The 17,346-nt window shown below is 41.1% G+C and overlaps 1 protein-coding gene across 1 annotated transcript in view; it reads left to right on the top strand.

The window, feature by feature from the left end:
- LOC114796848 (low-density lipoprotein receptor-related protein 1B-like) overlaps positions 1–17,346 on the top strand; it is a 130,924-nt gene that overhangs the window by 72,525 nt on the left and 41,053 nt on the right. The window contains 9 exon segments of the mRNA XM_028991344.1: positions 831–916; positions 3,991–4,113; positions 6,982–7,163; positions 8,294–8,493; positions 8,677–8,865; positions 11,831–11,979; positions 12,196–12,289; positions 12,717–12,833; positions 13,414–13,533. Of these exon segments, the coding sequence (XP_028847177.1) occupies positions 831–916; positions 3,991–4,113; positions 6,982–7,163; positions 8,294–8,493; positions 8,677–8,865; positions 11,831–11,979; positions 12,196–12,289; positions 12,717–12,833; positions 13,414–13,533 (1,260 nt within the window).

Raw genomic sequence — 17,346 nt, forward strand, 5'->3', positions numbered from 1 at the left:
CTGGATAAGGGCGTCTGATAAATGCCATAAATGTAAATGTAAATGTAAGTGCTGACAGGACCACTGCAAAAGACAGTTCTCATCATCAAAAATCATTGTTCGTTAGATATGACAATAAGTATTATTATTACTTTAAGTAGTAGTAGTATTAGCAGCTGCTGCAGTCATGACAATGCCAGTCATGCTAGTAGTAGTTGTAACGTGGCAGTTGCAATGCCAAGTCAGGAAGTGATGTCGGGGCACCAAGAAGTAGCAGTAAGTAGCCGCAGTCAAATAAGTCAACTACTACAAATAGACAATAGAATGCTGTTTTTTCATTACTATTTCAATTTTGTTTTTGAAATGAAAAGAACAATTATTAACCACCATTATTAGACTGTAATTTTAAGGTACTATTTGCTTTTTGCAGGGTGACATAATATCATGGTGCAACACTTGGATCATTAACTAAATTTGAGTGTAACATAATGCAGCTTTTTGAGCCTTGTTAATTTCTTTTTTTTTTTTTTGAGAACTAAATAATGTGTGAAATGTTTCTTTTTGATATTGCTGTCTCCATTCAGCCAAAAATCCTTAAGGCTTAATTAGTGAGTTAATTAAGACATGTCATTAAAAGAGCTACAGACATTTTCTTTCTGATTATGTGCAATACAATAAATAATGTGTGAGTGGGTGGGTGGGTGTGTATGTGTGTGTGTATATATATATATATATATATACACACACACACACACACACACACACACACACACACACACTGTATATATATGATTTGGAACTGAACAGACAGTGACATAAGATTAAATCTGGCTCTTGTTTCTTTTCTGTAGCTGACGGCCCATTTCTCATCCTAGCTGATCACCATGAAATCAGGAAATTAAGTGTTGATGGCTCTAACTACACTTTTCTTAAGCAGGTAAGGCAATTCCACCATTCATCATATTGCAGTTACATGAGAAGCCATTTTGTAATTAAACAGAAGCTACAGAAGAAAATATGTGTATGTGTCAGCGAAAATAGGAGGAGCCAGGCACAGGACAAGACCAACAAAACAAGAAAACCCAGATCAGCAGAGCGCATGAAGTGTCTGCCCTCGCTCAGACACCTTGTTTAGGCTCCACCTTGACACATTCATTCATGAAAATGCCCTGTGAGGCCTTTGAAGGTTTTCATCCCCATTCTTATTGACCCAGTCAGTGAAGGGAGGCCTTTGCTTTGCATGCTACTAAGTCAGGGTAATGAATACGTCACGGAGAAGACCATGAAATAAAACTGCTCAGACACCAAAGCTCTAATGGTGCAACAATTAAGAGCTCCTGTGACATGGCAGTGATAACAATGCTGTCACTTGTAGCACTATGCCCTCTGAAAACACTAATTGAATCTGTGGCACACAACCCTTGTTATGCATATAATCCCATGGAAACCCATGCCAACATCATTACCTGGCTGCACAGCAGCATCCCTGGCATTTTGATTATGATTTAGTTACCCATGTATGCATATCTCAAAGTAGACAAAGCTGAGCAGCTTCCTGAAGCTGTTGTTCAGCTGGCTAGAAGATGCTTAATAAATTCTAATAATAACAATAATTAGATATTTATGAATGTCTTCTGCATTTTACTGATAGTAACTATATGAAATAAATGCAAGGGATAGATTTCATATAGGCTTTAATTGGTTAAGACAAATCACAAACCCAGACGTATTAACATATAACACAACATATAACACTTTTTTTTTTTTTTCATTTTTGAGGTGTTAAAGAGTATACTTTTATGCTTTTGCATTCAAATAATATTAGTATAGTATTAGTATATTAGTATATTATATAAATAACTTATAGTTAAATAACTGGTCCACTCTCCTGTGCTCCCTTTATGTTTTACATAAAAGCAGAAAAACAACCTTAAGCCACGAACACCAAAAAAAAAGGCTATTTTCAGACTGAACGCTGTGCTTCAGTGCGCTTCAGGGCTCAGTGCAAAGAAATATACTGGGTTTTTTTTTTAACTCCTGGAAAAACGATAATGTTGTGTTGTAGATCTCTGGACACTCAACAAACAAATTTTTACTGCGGTGCAATAACAAGGCCACCTTGGGTGAAACTCCAACCTGGAGCTACGCTGTACTCAGATCAGGCCGCCACTGTCACTACCAGCACTAGAGATTTTTTTATGCTGCCTTAAAAAAAAAGTACTGAGCAACATCATTATGATATAATCGATTATATTCCCCACTGCATCAATGTAGAATTGTCCACTTCTGCATTGCGATGCATCAATGCATTCAACACCCCTATTAAGTATTATATGTGTAATGATTGTAATTGTCAAAGATTAAATAAGATAGGCTCACAGAACATTCTCACAAAATGGAATAAGAAGCAAGAATAGTGCTGCAGTATTAACTGATCAGTTGATTAACTATGACACATTTCTTAAAACTGTTTATAATGAGCCATAAAAAAAGCTTCATGCCCCATTGTTTATTAAAGTAGTTAGTGGCATCATTTTAATTACAGACGTATTGGCTTGACAATGGCCATATAATTGTTTCAGCAATTAGTTGTATCTAGTTTAGAAATGTAAGTATTTACATCCTCTGCGTTTGTACTAAAATGTTCCACTCTCGGTTTGCTATATATTTCATTAAATTCTGTAGTCTTGATTAGCATTTGGTTAGATGAAGGCATGGGCCGAAGCCTCAGGTGCCGCTGTAGGAGCCGCGCTAATTTGATGTCAGGATATTACCGTTGCACAGAACTAGGCAGCCCAGATCCATCTGTCTGTAATAACTCCAGATCATAATATGTTTTATGATTGGCCTGATGAATTAATCATGCCGTCTTACCTTGCATTCATGCATTTCCATCCAGTGTTGCTCGAGGTGGCTCGCTGGGCCGGTGTTGCCCGGCAGCTTTTCTGTCTTTGGCATGGCGTAAAAGTAATTTTGGTCCCTGGGCCCTCAGATAAATCAGGTTTAAGCAGCAGAAGCTCCTTCAGCCCTCAGCGGAAGTCTCGGATCTCTCTCTTCTCTCTCTGTGTGTTGATGGGCTGATGGGGAGGGGTGTCAGGGCTGCTTTTGCCTGTCATCAGTCCTCCTGTCCGTAAGCCGTCACCTGCAGTGAGGTGAGGATGGAGGTGCGATCGTTTGGTGAGGCTCGATGGGAACATGACAGTAATGGATACACCTCAGCCAGTTTGGCGCTTTGATGGCGCAACAGGGCCTCTTCCAGCAGGATCTAAACTCCCCACATCTTCTCTTAAAAAATTAAAAATCAATATGATTAGACAACATGTATATGTTATTTTGTGCCATGCCTGTCAGATCCAATCTGATACCCATGAAAATACAAATTAGTTGATAATGACTTATTCTAAAACTCACCCTTCATTGTAAGCGCTTCAAATGTAGAGTGAGGGCAAATTATTTTCCTGGTGCTAAATAGGATGTAGTGCATGTCGTATGTGACTGATGTCACAGAAAGTATGATTTCTGAGATCTGCCTGCTAGGTATCTGTAGATATTTGGAGTCTTGTTTGTCGTATCCAAATGCCTGAAGATGAACTTTGAAATGAAAGAACCCAAATGGTTGATTGACACAAACCCAGCTTCATCTATGATGACTTAAACCACCTCCTGTCAATACATCACACGCCCATTTCTCCCATCTCTTTTGTTTCCCTCTGTTTGGTGTCAGTAACCAAGCCAAACCTTCGCATTATCACAGCTTTATTTCAAGAAATCTCATGGATGCGCTATGCCTTATTTGATGGCAGGAACATCTGGTTCTGAGACTTAGGGAAGGTGTAAGGCAGTCGTTCTTCTCGGAACATGCTGATCTCACCAGGGAATTATTTAGCGATGTCAAATCAGCTGCTGAGTGTTCACTAAGCTTCCTCCTGTGACAGTCACGTTCTTAAGTTTCTGTGCGTCCCCCTTTAACAGGGATGCTGGATCTGATCCCTTTACTCCTCTCATCTGCAGGGCCTCAACAACATAATCAGTATAGACTTTGACTACAGGAAGGAGTTTATCTACTGGATTGACTCGAGTAGGCCCAGTGGACGCAGGATCAACAGGATGCGCCTCAATGGGAGTGACCTGAAGGTAAACAGAGTGTACCATTTGACTTCGTTTCAAATAGGTTCCTGCATAATTTACACAAACACACACAATCGCAGCCCTTGTGGGATCTTTCTGTTCCATAGTGGTTAAAATATACCAAAAGAAGAATTCTAAGGAAGAATTCATGGAGCCAAAGCTCATTGACAAATGTGGGTGGTCTGGTCCAATTGAAGAGTTACTGTTGCTCAGATTGCGGAAAAAAGTGCTTGTTGGTTCTGACAGAACTGTGTCATCAAGGTGTCATTACTGTCTGTTGTGTTGCATAGCTGTAGACTAGTCAAGGTGTCCACACACATAAGCAACTAGTTGGCTTCAAAGTATTTTCAGTGGTGCACAACGTACACAAATCCTATGCCTGGTTGGTCAGATGAATAATTTTTTTACATCGTGTGGATGGTGGAGTACATGTGCATCTCTTAACCTGGGATGACATGACACCAGAATGCATTGTGGGGAAAAAGGTAAGTCAGCTTGCAGCTTGGTCAGGGTGCTTTGGTCAGCGTTCTGCTAGCAAATCTTGGGTCTTACATTCATGTGGTATATGTGGTACACCCTTTCATGGAAACCTTACATCCTGATGGCAGGGCCCTCTTTCAGCAGGACCTTCAGAGTTTTAGTGGAGTCTGATCCATGTTTGTTAGGGCTGTGTTGACTACAAAAGGGGTGCCTACTCACCCATAATGCCATGGCTGTTCCCTGTATTTCCATTTTACACACTCAGAGGTGATGTTGTCCTTGTTGCTCGGCCCCAACACCAACACTGCTAAAAGCTTTTAAAATCTCAGCCCACGGTTGCCCAGGCTGGATCCACTGCCCACCTGGGACACTTTTTCCTCACATCATTACCATCAGCGTTTGGGCCGATGGCCTCATTTGGCTTGATTACATCTACAGTTCCCCCTCTCTAATTTATTACCTCTGCTCAGCAAGTGCCTTGAAATGAATTTGAGATTTTTTTTTTTTGTCTCAATAATTATCAGAAGAGGGAAACTGTGGAAATGGTTGTAATAAAGGCTGCCGTGATGGACGTGTCACGTGACGCAATTGTCTGGGACAGAAAAAAAACGTGGCTCATAAAACGCGGAGGGGTGAGAATGCCACGGCTGATTCAATCGGATATGCTGTGGATTCATCGACTCTTTTCCTTGTTGATATATTCAAATGTTGACATTTTAAAGAAGTTAACCTTCATTTTGGCACAAGGCAATCCTTCAGATCAATGCGAGGAGTGACCACTACAATACCAGAGACTCTTTCTCCCCCTTGCTGAATATTAATCAGGCCTGCCTTGCTCCAGAGGGACTTTTTCTGATTGGAATGAAAATGCTCCTCAATCTGTGGTATTTGGGAGGAGAAACGTTTAAATTGCGATTTAGATTAAATTACTACTGAAGGGATAGGTATGGAAGTCAGCTGGCATGGTTGCAACGTCTCTGTTAAAAATAAGACTCTGTTAATTGAATTTAATTCTAATTTTAAATCTCAGCAGAGGCATGAGGCTTGGGCTTCAAGGTATTTGAGTCATTTTGATGGAAGCCAGTTTTGTGTGACAGCTGAAGTGCTTGTGCACTTCCAGTAACCATCCAGTGGTGGATGAAGTACACAAACTGTACCTGAGTTAAATTAGAGATATCCAAGGTAATGTGCAATGGTGGTCCAGCAGGTAAGGAAGCGGACACAAAAAAACCTGAATTGTCATGGTGCCACTGAGGTCCCCTTGAGCAAGGTATCGCTCTTCATGGCTGCCCACTGCTCACTAAGGTGATAGGTTAAATGCAGAGGACACATTTCATTGTGTACATGTTTGCTGTTCTGTGTGTACCACAATTACAAAATAATCACTTTCAAAATATTAATCAGTGTTGCCACATTGGCAAAAAAAAATTATTTCAAATGTACATAAATGTGCTTAAAAGTAAAAGATGAGTCATGGCTCTAATGTCCAATTATCATTTTTTATAAAAGGACTTGCTTAACCACTTACTTTCTTACTTAAGATAAATGTGACACTTGATTCACCAGTCTTATTTATTTAATAACTAATTAGTAACTATGAGGCTCGTTACACCAGAGTTGATCCCTATCTGTGCCGGAAGGACCAGGGGAGGGAACGTGATGAGGTAACCACCACCCGGAAGTGCGGGAGAGACAACGGCGAGAGCACACTATAGGATTGGCACTTACCAGGGAGCCCGTGGCTATGTGCGATACGACACGCAGACGCAGCCCCTAATACTCAGGGGAGAGAGAGTGAAAGTGATAATAAGCAGAAATCTCAGAAATGAAACAATTTCATTCAGGTAGAACCAAGTGGTTGTAAAATAAAAAGAAGTATTAGTTTTACAGTGTGGATTAAACACACATTCAATATTTGTTTCCATTACTACATTGCATCTGTATGAGCTGGATCAAAATGAGTTTACTATAATAAACTAATGTTTACATAAATTCAGAAGATAGACATATGCCAGTCACTGCTGCATATGTGTACTTTTCTGTGTATTTCCCCAAGTGAGGAACTTGATATGCACTTCTTAGTTTTGACCCATTTTATACACTCATAAGTAAAAAGCATTGGCTGATTTTGCATGTGGATTAGCAAAAAGTAAGATAATTGCGCAAAATGTCTGAAAATACTTTAATAATTTAGAAGTGCATGTCAAAGCTACTTGAACACAGGAACCAATTACATGTACATTGTTATTGTTCACCACTCATATTCTTTGTAATACACTGGAGAGCTGTAAATATTAAACGGTTTGGCTCTCATTAGGGACTGTAGTTTAGCTCAGCATCATCTATTTATGCTTTTATACCATGACTAACCTAATATCCCATGTTTTTCCCCAGATAGTTCACAGAACGACTGTTCCAAGCTCCCTAGCAGTTGACTGGATTGGGAAGAACCTATACTGGTGCGACATAGAAAGGAAGACCCTGGAAGTATCCAAATCCAATGGCCTCTACCCCACAATCCTGGTGAGCTCAGGTCTGAAGAACCCCACTGACCTGGCGCTAGATTCTCAGGCTGGGTAAGTACCCAGTCCGCTAATTTCTTAGTAACGTTGCTTTCTTAGCATCCATGTCTGAAAGTAGGTGGTCTTTGTTCAACCTCCTCAAAAAATGGGTGGGTCTGGAGAAATCTCAGCGATGTGAATGTTTTGTGCTCTTGTGTTCTTGAGGTTACTGTCAGTGTGCCAGGCTGCCAGGTATTGGACTTGTTATTGTCACACCATTGCGATGCTGTCTGCAGACTATGATGGTTGAGCCATATACAGGAACACAGACATGGGTTAAGAGGGAGCAGAGGAGTGGGCAAAGTGTACAGTGGTTATGGTCATAGTGGTGAAAGGGATCTATGTGGATCAGGGAGTCCAGTGTGTTGATACAGAGGGATGTGCTGATGCTGAAGTCACTGAAGTTGGTGATGACACTGACGGGGATTACTGGTCAGAGCAGCATGAAGATAGCATCCTCAGGTGATCTTTTTGGAGGCTGGTGGGGATCTAGTGGTTGCACTTGAGATGAATCAAAACCAGAACCTCTCGATGCATGATGAGGCTGTGTGATTTAATGTGTTCAGGCACCATATGAGTGGAGCATATGAGCATCTACACGTTTGTTTGTAGTCATGAAAGGAATTTGAGACCAAGAGATCAGACCAGTGATTTGGCCATTTATGAATCTTTCCATTTCTGGGCATATTTCCAGATTAATCTTTTCTACATAGCGCAATATCTGTATGGTTTCCTGCACCATACATGTGACTAAATAAGATTGACTTGCAAGTGAATTTCCAAGTGATGTGAGCTACTGATAAATCTTTTTATTAACATTTGATCAAGAAACAGCTATTATTTTTTAAGTGAACCAAGGCATGATGTGGAGTATTGCATGTTTTGAAATTATGTCATGCTGATTTCACATCATCTTTCCAGAAAAGCAGGACAATCATTGATGAAAAAAAGAATTGCACACTTTGTCACCTTGACTATCACCAGGTCTGCACAAAATGTTATTTCTATCTAGAAAACATGTGGCCAGTGGCCACCTAACCTTTGGACATGACAATTTCCATTACTATGACAAAATTATAGCAAAAAGAATGAACAGTGCCCCCTAATTTCAGTGGTGTGTTTTTCATTGCTTTCTCCTCTTGCAGGTATGTTTTCTGGATTGACTGCTGTGAAAATTCTCACATTGGACGCGTAGGCATGGATGGTGTCGGCCAGACGGTTATCATTGACAAAGAGATCTATAGCCCCACAGCACTCACCATCGACTACACAAACAAAAGGATCTACTGGGCTGATGACAACCACATCCTCTTCTCCAACATGGATGGCTCACACAGGCACAAGGGTAAAAATATAGCCCCCATTGTATATTTGACTTTGAATTCAATCCACCCAGGCTACGGATGAATGAATACAGCAACTGTGTGTCTGTTTGTTTTCCTGCTTTTATCTTTTTCCAAACTGAAAAAGTGTGAAAAGTCAGCTTCATTCCTATTCATAATTATTTATTTCCTCTGTCCCACCTCAGTTCCTCATGACCACATCCAGGGGGTGATGGGACTTACTCTGTTTGAGGACTTTGTTTACTGGACTGATGGGAAATCCAAGTCACTGCGTCGGGCACACAAGATATCTGGGGCGTATGGGGTGGAGCTGCTCAACTCCTGGCAGGCCATCGAGTCCATAACGGTTTATCACCCTCTGCGTCAGCCTGAAGGTAACAATCTTGTCCATACTTTTCAATATAAAGGGTTGAAGAGGAAACAGGGAAGTGAGTGTTACAATCTATAACAGCTGCCCAGTCTGAACATGTATATGCGTACCTTCCTAATACTGCCTCAATAGTTAATCCAGTCCCCATCTTTTCTGATCATGCAACAGAACAAACAGAAGAAAAAAGAATCCATCAGTCCACTCGCACTAGTGGCAGCTGCTAGTGGCAAGGGGTCATCCAGCCAACTATGTGGTGGTGTGAAAAAGTGTTTGCCCCCTCTCTGATGTTAGTCACACTTAAATGTTTTCATTTAAATGTTTCGGATCCTAAATGTTTTAATCACAAAGGTTAAAGTGTCTTGGACCTAGTTTTAGTAGGCTAGTAGACATGAGGTAGTATCATCATGGTTAAGTGAAGGATTTTTATTATTATTGTGCAACAATACGATTGCCCCATAAACCTAATAACTGATTGGGCCACCCTTATTAGCAAAAACTGCAATCAAGCCTTTATGATAACTTGCAATGAGTCTTTTGCAGCGCTGTGGAGGAATTTTGGCCCCCTTACATTTGCAGAATTGTTGAAGTTCAGCCACATTGGAGGGTTTTCGGGCATGAACCACCTTTTTAAGGTCATGCCACAGCATCTCAATAGGATTCCCATCAGGACATTGACTAGGCCAGTCCAAAGTTTTCATACTGTTTTTCTTCAGCCAATCGAAGGTGGACTTGCTGGTGTTTTGGATCATTGTCCTTCTGCAGAACCCAAGTTCATTTGAGCTTGAGGTCATGAACAGATGGCCAGAAATTTTTCCTTCCGGATTTTTTGGTAGACAACAGAATTCATGGTTAATTTTATCACAGCAAGTCTTGCAGTTCCTGAAGCAGCAAAACAACCCCTGACCATAACACTACCACCACCATATTTTACTGTAGGAATGATATTTTTTTTATGAAATGTGGAGTTACTTTTACGCCAGAAACACACCTTCCAAATATTTTTCTTGGGGATCAACAAGATGTTTTCTGTGAAAATTGAGACAGACCTTAATGTTTTTTGTTTTTTTTTTTGCTCAGCAGGTTTTTGCCTTTCTTTTTTTGCCATTCAAAAGTCTCTTTTGTAAAAAACAAGTAAAACGATGCACACACGTACTGTATTAAACACAATCTGAGGTAACCTGGCATGAAAGAGGCATGGCACAATAGAGGTTACAAGAATGAACAGTTTCCTATCTATTAACACTGGTACATTACTATTGCAGTTACATGTAAATATTTTATGTAAAAATGGTACCAATGTTACACAAAAACCCAAACTAAGAGAAAGGGATAGAGGAAGAGAAAGAAAAGCCAGATACCAAGTTGCAGAGTGGCAGCTTGGCCCTCGATAAACAGGGAGAGGAAGCAAGACTCAGAAACTGGGGGGAGAACCCCACCTCCCAGGAGGAGGAAGTGAAGAGACTCAGCCCACAAGAGAAAATTATTTTATACATTTGACATTCCCAAAAAGTTCCCACAGACCAATCAGGATTTGTCCTTTTATGTCCCTGCCTTGTCTTTCTCGTCATGACACCTCAAGCCATTTGCTGGCTTTTGACACCACTTGTTTGGAAGATGTCGCAGCTTGACAAAGATACAGGCGGGGGACCTTCACGAAAGACAAAAGCACAAAATGCCAGGGACATGGCATTCCCATCTTACACTTTCTTATAGTGGAGTCATGAACACTGAGGCAAGTGAGGCCTGCAGTTCTTTGGATGTTGTTGTGGGGTCATTTGTGACTGTGTCATTTGTGTTGCGTTGTCGTTGCGCTCTTGGGGTAATTTTGGTCGGCCGGCCACTACTGTTCATGTCACTGTTCATGTCGCCATTTGTGTATAAGGGCTCTCAGTGTGGTTTGCTGGAGTCACAAAGCTTTAGAAATGGCTTGATTTCTCGTTCGTTCCTGAATCTCTTTGAATCTCTGCGTGATTCCAGCTTTTGAGGATCTTTCGTCTCTATCATTTTGTCAGACAGGTCTTATTTAAGTGATTTTTTGATTTTGAACTGGTCTGGCAGTAATCAGGCCTGGGAGTGGCTAGAGATATTGAACTCAGGTGAACTGAAGTTGTGTTTTGAGAAGGGGAAAATCACTTTGTCACAAAAAGCCATATAGGTGTGTTGCTTTCACAATCAGAATACCTTTATTGTTTTTGTAACAAGTATAATGAAATTTTCTCCCTTAATAATAAAGTCACTCACTTAAAAACATTGAAATTTACTTATGTTATATTTTACTAATATTTATTTTGATGATCTGAAACATTTAAATGTGACTAACATCAGAGATGGAGCAAACACTTCACACCACTGTATATATTTCAATGTTTTAATGCAATTAAATTCGTTTTTCAGTTTTTATTTTTCTTAGTGTCATTAGGCACGTGTACAGTTGCACATAAAATTAATCTTAATCAATTCTTTCGGCTGTTTCAGAAAACGTAATAGTGTTAAGCATTGCAAGATCCAAAAAGGGGTTTCCAGGGAGTCATCATTGTAGATTCTTCCATATTTCTAGGACCAATAACATTATCGAGAGTGATAATGTAATGTAGGTTCTCCTAACATCAGTTTAAAAATTCCCTTTTTCTGTTTCCTATTTCTGTTAATGAAGCTTTTTGGCAATAAAACTGTGTCTTGGAATAACTATTTAACTATTACTGTTTTTAGACAACAGAGCATATGTAAGTTAGCTGTCTCATTAATTAGTCTTTTTTATCAGATGCCCCGTTTACTATATTGTTCCTATTTATGTGCTGTACACTGACTGCTAGTTACATAGATACACATTTGCTGTGTTTCTAGGCAACCGTGGCTCATTAATTACAGACAATTAATTCTATAAGAACACATACATACAGCAGCAACACATACATACATACATACATACATACATACAATACTAACATCCCATTCATTTCTTCCTTTAGTGCCCAAACACCAATGCCAGGTGGCCAACGCAGGCTGCAGTCATTTATGCTTGCTGTCTCCGGGCGGGGGCCACAAGTGTGCCTGCCCCACCAATTTCTACCTTGCCGCCGATAACAAAACCTGCCTGTCAAATTGCACCGCCAGTCAGGTCAGTCTCTTTTCCATTCACCCTGACACTGTTTAAAATGATTTTTCCCATCCCTTTTATAAGTAGCCTGGAGAATTGTGGTACAGGGGTGATATTTGTATAACCCTTTTTTGAAAAGTCTCTCCTTTAATTCCTTTTATTGCTACTCTGTACTTGTCTGAAAGGAAATAAAAGTGAATTAATAACCTGTGTGTACTCTTTGAATGCCCTGTCTAGTTTCGCTGCGGAACTGATGAATGCATTCCATTCTGGTGGAAGTGTGACACTGTGGACGACTGCGGAGACGGATCCGATGAGCCCAGCGATTGTCGTGAGTGTCTCATTCACGCTGGCATATTGCTTGATCCGGGGATGGAGAAATTGGGAGCAAAGAGGCTGGCTTCTGTCTTTTACCATGATGTCATCATATCCATTATTCACTTTTGAGCAGTGAATGGTCAAAAAAATGATATATTTAAAAGTACTTAGTACAGCACTTGATGCCACTGTTTCCTCTGAGCTCAGCAAGTCATGGTCACATGCAACCTAAATCAAATTGAAAATGAGAGGCTGTCACCGGCTGCTATTATTAAGCGAAACTGGCGGCATTCAGTAAAGGGCATGTCACATAACTCTCATTGCTGAACGTTCACAGCAATGATTGCACCTTGAGCTGATTCATCCATTTTATTTAAGTGAGCAGCATGCCAAATTTCACCTGCACCTCCAAAGTTCACTGCTAATCTCTGTTTTTGCAGCCGAATTCAAATGCCAGCCCGGGCGGTTCCAGTGTGGCACCGGCCTCTGTGCCCTGCCACCCTTTATCTGCGATGGAGAGAATGACTGCGGCGACAATTCTGATGAAGCCAACTGTGGTGAGGAAAAAAGAAACTGTGATTATGAAACACAAGCCCCACCCACGATAAAATGTCAGAGTGCAGCGTAAAGACTCCACCTAAATATTCTTTCTGACCTTTAATTCTTCATGCACAAAATGTCCAGTTTACTCATGCAATAACAGATAAACTCTATTTTTATTTATTTTGGTTACACAGCTATTTGATAGTTTATAACTTATGCCGGCCTGCCACGATCAATAACCACTTTTGAAGCATCAGAAAAGATTACAAAGCACTTTGTCATCCAGTGGCGGCAATCAGGATGTATTGGAGTCAAAACAAATTTTCCAGGCCCTGCAACGATTAGTGAAGTCAACTGCCTCTAATGCCAATAATAAAAACGTCGAGAAGCCTGACATCTTGTCAGATCCACTCTGCTGCCGTGGCATGCCGTTTTTATTTTTTTTTTTATGAGCAGCTGCTTTGGCGAATCAATGTATTTATTTGCCCCCATGTTTAGATCGCTGCTGTTCTCCTCAGGGTAACATGTCAATAATACGTGTGAAGGAATGTCTTTTTTTTTTTAGCTTTTTTCTTTGTAATCCTTCGCCCACAGATACATACATCTGTCTGTCGGGGCAGTTTAAATGCACGCAGAAGCAGAAGTGCATCCCGCTGAACCTGCGCTGCAACGGCCAGGACGACTGCGGGGATGGCGAGGATGAGACCGACTGTCGTAAGAGAATCCCCATACATTCCTTTTATTATTACTCTTATTCACTTTTTAAAACCCTCATGGTGTTATGTAATGTAATTGTTCCAAGAAATTATAATTTTTCATTTTTGTTTATATATTCGTCATATACATGTGTGGTGGCAGGAAAAAGGCACAGACTGACATAGCTGTTTTTTAATGGAAAAACAGAAGACTGACAGAAACGGATAAGTAACACAGAAACAGCACAGACAAAATACGGGGATGACGGAGGACAGGCCAGGGCTGGCCACACACAGGGACGCGTTTAATAGACTGAACGACAGATCAGAACAAGCTGGGAGACCAGCAACTGATAAAAATGCGAAATCAAAGCTTCACTCTGCATGCCATGAGCACGGGGATGTGCGATAATGCTGCTTTTCACCAGGCCAACAGCACTGAATAATGAGATAATTCGTTGCAATTCAAAGGCAAAACGTCTCAGGGGCAACATTGTACGTTAGACAAAACAACAGCGATTTCAATAAAACGGCAGGCATTAACAGATTGGTCGCGATGACCAGCATGACAGAGACGGATTGTGGATAAAGTGACAGGTACAGCAGGTCAGACTGGAGACAGTATTTTGAAGACGGAGATGAAATCCTGATGTCTGTTGGGAGTTAGGATAGAGGATAGGGTGGCCAGATGACAGCGAGACTGGGATGATTACTAGGTCCATGGAAATGTTGAGTTTTTTTTTATCCATCACCTACGCTGTGTCCTGATATCACCAGATATCTGTTTTTTTTTTTTCTAATTTACACTCACAACAGGTATGTTTATGCAAAAAAATAAAACTCTGGAATACAACTTGCTGTTTTACGAAACATCTTTCACACACACATCAGAACTGGGTCAGGACTTGTAGAAGATCCATATTCAATCTTTAGCACCAAAATTCTTCTTTATCAAAAGGTCTCAATGAATTACACTCCTGAAAAGGAACAGTTCAAAGAAACGATTTAATAGCCCAAAATGACCATGACATTAATGTTCATGATGAGGAAATATAAACTTCTGACCACAACTTCATAGGCAACTACTGAGTCTACACAATTAAATCTGAGTGTGGCAGGAGACTAGAAAGTTTTTAAATGGCACCCGATTCTGGAATAGGCACAATAATCATTGATTTTGAATGAAGGAATTAGAAGTAGACCAGATAAAGAGGATCTGAGGCTATGAGGGGGTTGGTGTGGACAAAGCAGGTTGCAGAGATAGGGCAGACTTGAGGCACTGAGAGGCTGGGTAAGCATGAACATTATAAGGTTACAGAGTGCGTATAGTGTACTGCATTAATAACATGGTTTTCCTGCATGATGAATATGAGGTTTAAGGGGTGTAAGCAAGATTACAGAATGAAGGCCATTTTCCTGAAATTGAAGGATGTTGCGACATGAACTGTCCCAAATACCCTTCTTTTTTAATATAATGCCTCGGGTGAATTTTAATAACCAACTGACACGTCTCAGGAAGCGGCCCCTTGCTCCTTCCAGGCTCGTCTCACTTGGCAGGTAGTTAGCAGAATCACGCCGCCACTGATTATGCATTCAGAGCACACATGCGTCGGAGACCGCAGCCATTTCCTGAGAGAGCCGGCATTAGTAGGTGTCATTGAACAGGAAAGTGAAGGAGAGAGGAGGGGTTGGGCTCTCTCCCCAGACGTACTTGTCACACTCGGCACATTACCTTTGACAAACACCTCCCGGTTGTCAACGTTGGGGATCTTGAGACCTGAAGACTTGCGTAGGCCATGGTTAATATGAGCTTTAATTAATCCATACAGAACCCCCCCCCAGCTCTCTGAGATTTTAAACATTCAGTTGGGATCCACAACTGATCTACATACAACCTCTACTGGGGGCTCTGAGACCCCATTTGAACCATCAGGTAGGACGCCCTACCAGAAAGTTTTCATTCCCATTCACACTATGTTCAGCCCTCTGCATCCATTATTAGGCTCTTAAGAGTAATTAAGAGTAATTAAGGTTGACTAGTAATGAAAATGTTCTGGCAACAGCTCCTCCTGGACCAGGTTTGAGTAACACTGGTTTAGAAGTTGTGCTGTGAATAAGATGTTTTGAAATTTTAATGGAAAGTCAATGGTAATCTCGATGGGAAAGAGGAAGGGATTTTAGAACCTTTCCTCTAAATCCCAGTTCAGGATAAGACAGATTTTGCCAGCGGCATTTTTAAATTGTCCGTGAAACAGGCGTGTTTTAGATTAATTGCATTCCTAATTTGGCAAACATTTGTGTTATTTAGAATATTGAACTGAACTTATGAATATTTATCATCAGAAGTTTTATGTGCAATTTGGTCAACTTTTGAGGTTATCAACCACTCTGAGCCTATTTTTATTTTTTTTTGTTATTTATTTACATTTTTTTGTTATTTATTTACATTTACGGCATTTATCAGACGCCCTTATCCAGAACGACTTACAATCAGTAGTTACAGGGACAGTCCCCCCTGGAGACACCTATGGTTAAGTGGGTTACGTTAAGGTTTATTTATTTATTTATTTGTTGCATCCTAGATTTGAATGAATGAAATATTCTTATGGAAATCAAATGTAGCAACCCATGGAGGTTTGGGGTTAGAGTCACACTCAAAATTAAAATGGAAAACACACTACAGGCTGATCCAACTCCAACAGATGTAATGTCCTTAAAACAAGTCGAAATGAGAAAACAAGTCGAAGTGTGGCCTCCACGTGCCTGTATGACTTTCCTACAATGCCCAGGCATCCTCCAGATGACGTGGCCAATGGTCTCCTGATGTGCTGGCCTGTCTCCTGGTACGCTGACAGACACAGAAAACCTTCTGCTTTCCACAGCATTTATGTGCATACCTGGATGAGCTGCACTACCTGAGCCACTTGTGTGGGTTGTGCACTCCGTCTCATGCTGCCACTAGAGTGTCAGCACCACCAGTTTTTTTTAAAGTCACCAAAACATCAGCCTGAAAGCATAAGAAGTGAGAAGTAGTCTGTGGTCCCCACTTGCAGAACCACGCCTTTATTTGGGACGTCTTGCTAATTGCCTATAATTTCCACCTTTTGTCTATTTCATTTGCACAACAGCATTAGAAATTGATTGTCAATCAGAGTTGCTTCCTAAGTGGACAGTTTGATTTCACAGAAGTGTGATGACTTGGAGCTACATTGTGTTGAGGAGCAGTGAATATCCTTGCGGTCTCTTGTCTTTGTCCGGTCATATTGAATTTTATCATGTTCTGTGTGCTACTTTCGTCATGTTGCGAGATGACCCTCAAGCCCCGTTTATTTGAGTTAAATCCTTTGGTTTGTGGTTTGAGCGATTGCGTCCTTTTTCTCTGCCCTGACATTCCCCTGACAGAATGGCCAGACCATTTTTGGATGCAGCGGACTCAGACCGAGGCCAGTTTAACATCTTGGCTCTGTTTTTCCCCGGAGGACATCGACAGCTTCACATCCTGTTTTTGTGTTCATGTTCCCTGGTGGGTTCACACGCTCACCACATCAATGGTCGGGCTGTGGATACCAATGGTATCCAGCAGGGTCCTGGTGCTCACCACGATCTACGATGGGGTGGAGGATGCCTGTCCCTGTGTTTTCTGGTAGGGTTGCACATGCTACACAAGGTCTGTCTGGGTGAGGACACCTGTAATGTCCAGCAGAGTACCGTAGCTCACCATTAGTGTGGTGGATGCCTGGTGGTGCCCAAGGCATGGAGGAGGTGTCGGTCCAGTGGGATTTTCAGGATAAGTGGAGTCTCAATGGACATCGATTGTTGGAATGGGTCATTG

The sequence above is a fragment of the Denticeps clupeoides genome, chromosome 9 (genome assembly GCF_900700375.1).
Source record: "Denticeps clupeoides chromosome 9, fDenClu1.1, whole genome shotgun sequence".
NCBI lineage: Eukaryota > Metazoa > Chordata > Actinopteri > Clupeiformes > Denticipitidae > Denticeps > Denticeps clupeoides.